General features: G+C 39.4%; 1 protein-coding gene across 7 annotated transcripts in view; it reads right to left on the bottom strand.

Moving 5' to 3' along the window:
* RUNX1T1 (RUNX1 translocation partner 1) overlaps window positions 1–3,135 on the bottom strand; it is a 111,940-nt gene that overhangs the window by 43,207 nt on the left and 65,598 nt on the right. For all 7 annotated transcript variants that reach the window (XM_027659128.1, XM_027659131.1, XM_027659129.1 and 4 more), the window contains 2 exons: window positions 2,374–2,615; window positions 543–632 (listed from right to left, as the gene is read on the bottom strand). In XM_027659128.1, the coding sequence (XP_027514929.1) occupies window positions 543–632; window positions 2,374–2,615 (332 nt within the window). The remainder of the gene's footprint in view (window positions 1–542; window positions 633–2,373; window positions 2,616–3,135) is intronic.

Here is a 3,135-nt window from a genome sequence, read left to right on the forward strand (position 1 = left end):
ATAAAAAGGTGCATAAGCATAAACAAGTGAATACAGTCATCAGCATTCTTAAGACACCATGCTTACACTAGTGGCTGGAATCAGAAGAAGTCTTTTCCTTGGATGGCAGAGCATCACAATCTCATCGTGTACTAATGATTAGCAGCACATCAGAAGTGGGCTGGTAGCAGGAATTCCTGACATCCCCTTACTCTGAATCATGCAAAGTTTGCAAAAATCCAGCTTGTTGCAAGCATGTGATATTATTATATTTATAACCAAGTCTCAAGACTTTGTTTGTAAAAGCTTCTATACCTACAAATGAAAAATATAATCAAACAACAGAGATTACAGAATTAGGGAACAGACAGTTCCTGTGTACAGCTAGAAATGATCCCCTGACCATACACTCAGATGTGGTTACATGCACTAAGCTATGGAAAGTAGCCCTTAAACGTTATTCATTTTCCTGACTCTCTTAAAAAGAGAAAAACTGTAACACATCTGTGACCTAGCAACAAAATGGTTTGAAATACTTTCCAGATCACTGAACTGTGCAATACCTTTAAAAATGGGATGACAAAAGGTCGCAGTGGGAAGTTAGTAGCTTCTTGCAGTTTGGAATGAAATTCTTCAATTGTCAAAGTAGAATTCTGTTGAGAAAAAAAATTTTGTCTTGGTGACAAAATAATGAAAACATTCAGCAAGAGAAACAGTAACCAAAAGGCTCTGAAACTGCTTAATAACTTGTTCTTGATATTGATAAGAGAATAAAGAAAAGCATGCTGCATATTAAATTACTACCTTATTAAATTACTAAAAGGAAACAACCAGCATCTAAGACATTCAGCGCCTGTTGCTTAGAGTACAGTTTAACCTCTCAGGTGCAAGGCATGCAAATGCTTTCATATTTCAAACATCAGTTAAAGCTGCTTTTCTCAACTTTTTTTAATTTCATATTTTTCTACTATTTTCCTCTATTATCATATTTTCTACTGGTGACTCTTGCACTTTTGTTCCTGGTACAAAAGTTATAATTAACATGCACAGACAAAAAGATCCCACTTCTTAAAGGCACATTCCTTTTTGTTGGAGGAGGAAGGCTGCCTCTTGTACTTATAGAGAGGACTTTTTATTATATTCTAGACTATGTAGGAAAGTCATTACTTTACAGCTGAGGTCACAATCATGAAGACCACATGCAGACAGGGTTGACCAAGGGAATAGTGTGATGTGGATTTTCCCAAGGGATCCTAATTTGCTCTTCAGACCTCAAATGAAGGCAGAAATCAACTATAATTAATAGTGGGGAAGCAGTTTTGATCTGAAAATCAACAGAAGGCGGATGCTCCCAAAGTCACCTTTACTTTTCTTTACTAATTCCCCTTTACAGAGAGAACCGTGTGACAAGCAAAACCCCATTAAACACGTATTTTGAATACAGAAGAAAATGGATAGCAGGACTCAGTGATGTTACACTGCCTACACTAGACTTCCTTTTGACACAGATTTAAGTGAAAGGGCATCCACTACTGTCAGGTAGGGTTTTGTGAAGATACAAGCAGAGGACCCCTCAGCCCTAGTACTAAACAATGCTATCAATCTCTGCTCCAAGTGAACTAAATGGCAACTGCAGCTGCTCAGAATAGATGCAAATTAGAGCACCACAAAAGCATTTTTCCCAGTATATCTAATTATTGCTGAAGAAGACACATGGGAGACAACAATGTCTGGCAGAGAGAGGACTTTACTGGGAATAAAAAGAATCCTGGGCCAGATTCACAACAGTTTGCATCTAAAAGGGCAGCCCTGCTTGACACATGAAGGTAAGAAAGCGCTGAAATTTTCATTCAGTTGTACCATCACATAAAGATAACCTTATCAATAAGGTGACTGAAGTAGCAGCAGTGCCCAGTCAAGCTCACAATCTTGGGATCAGTGATACTGGGAAAAGGTTCTGCACTGCATAACTGCAGTCCAAACGTACTCAGCTCATCCTTTTAACCAGTATTCTGACACTATACATGTAGGGCACTCTCCTTTCCCCATCCAATTAAACTATGTAAGTCAAACCACTTTACTACATTACATAATTTAAGGTATGTCTACATTAGAAGTACTGCCAGTATAGAATGAAAACCTCATCACAACGTTACAGCATAATACTGTACTGGCAAAAAGAATCAAGGCTATACCTGGTTGGGAATAGCTGCCACTTGTGGGAAGCTAGTCAAGCTACACATTAGCTCTGGCAGCAAGAGCCAGCACTTCACTCTTGCATGTTTGGCATCCTCAAAGTACAATGCAGTGTATCTGACCAACAAGTTTATATAACAAACACATCAAGCAAGGAAGAGGGAAAAGGACAGAAAAAATACCAGTTTTATTGCTTACCACAAGTCCTAGTACAAGGGTACGCACTCTCTCCCCAATCTCTGGTGAAATGTCATTGCCAAACTGCTGTAAGGTTGTAAGAAATCTCTTCAGTTTGCTGAGCTGCCTAGCTCCACAAGCTGGCGGTAACTGCTGGTTAGCCAGAGAAGAGGAAGAGGAAGAGGATGGCCCATTGCTAAAGCCATTAGGAGGAGATGGAGCTCCATTTAACGCTGTTGGTGAATGGCTAGTGCCATTGGTTACTGAAAGAAAAAGAGACAGGAGGATAAAATAAAGATTGGGGTTGGGGAAGAGACAGAGAGAAAAAGGAGAGACAGAGGGAAAAATCCCTCAGCTTATGTTTTTTGTGCTTGACCTCAAAATTAATTAAGTTGCACAATCAAAGACAATTAGCCTTTTGACAGAGCGACAGTCCACAGTTTATTTCCCAGTAGCTGGTAGTGAACGGTGTACGGACTGGAAGTAACAGCAGCTGCCTCTCACACATCCCCTTCAAAATGCTCCTGGACCTGAAAAGCATCATTTGAATACCAGCCTTTTGTCAGAGGATTTTAAAAAGAGAAAGAGGGAAACAGAGAGAGAAAAGGCATGAGTGCATGTATGATTGAAGACCCAAAAAATTGCTCTTTGGGGTAGAAAAAAATGTGCAGACATATTTCATGAAGCCTCAGTTTATCTCTGAATATTTTTACTTGTGTTTTGTACACACCACTGACAGCTGTGTTTATAAAACAGGACTTTCACATTTTAACCTTACACCAC

The sequence above is a fragment of the Corapipo altera genome, unplaced genomic scaffold, assembly GCF_003945725.1.
Source record: "Corapipo altera isolate COAL_440 unplaced genomic scaffold, ASM394572v1 52, whole genome shotgun sequence".
Taxonomy (NCBI): Eukaryota; Metazoa; Chordata; class Aves; order Passeriformes; family Pipridae; genus Corapipo; species Corapipo altera.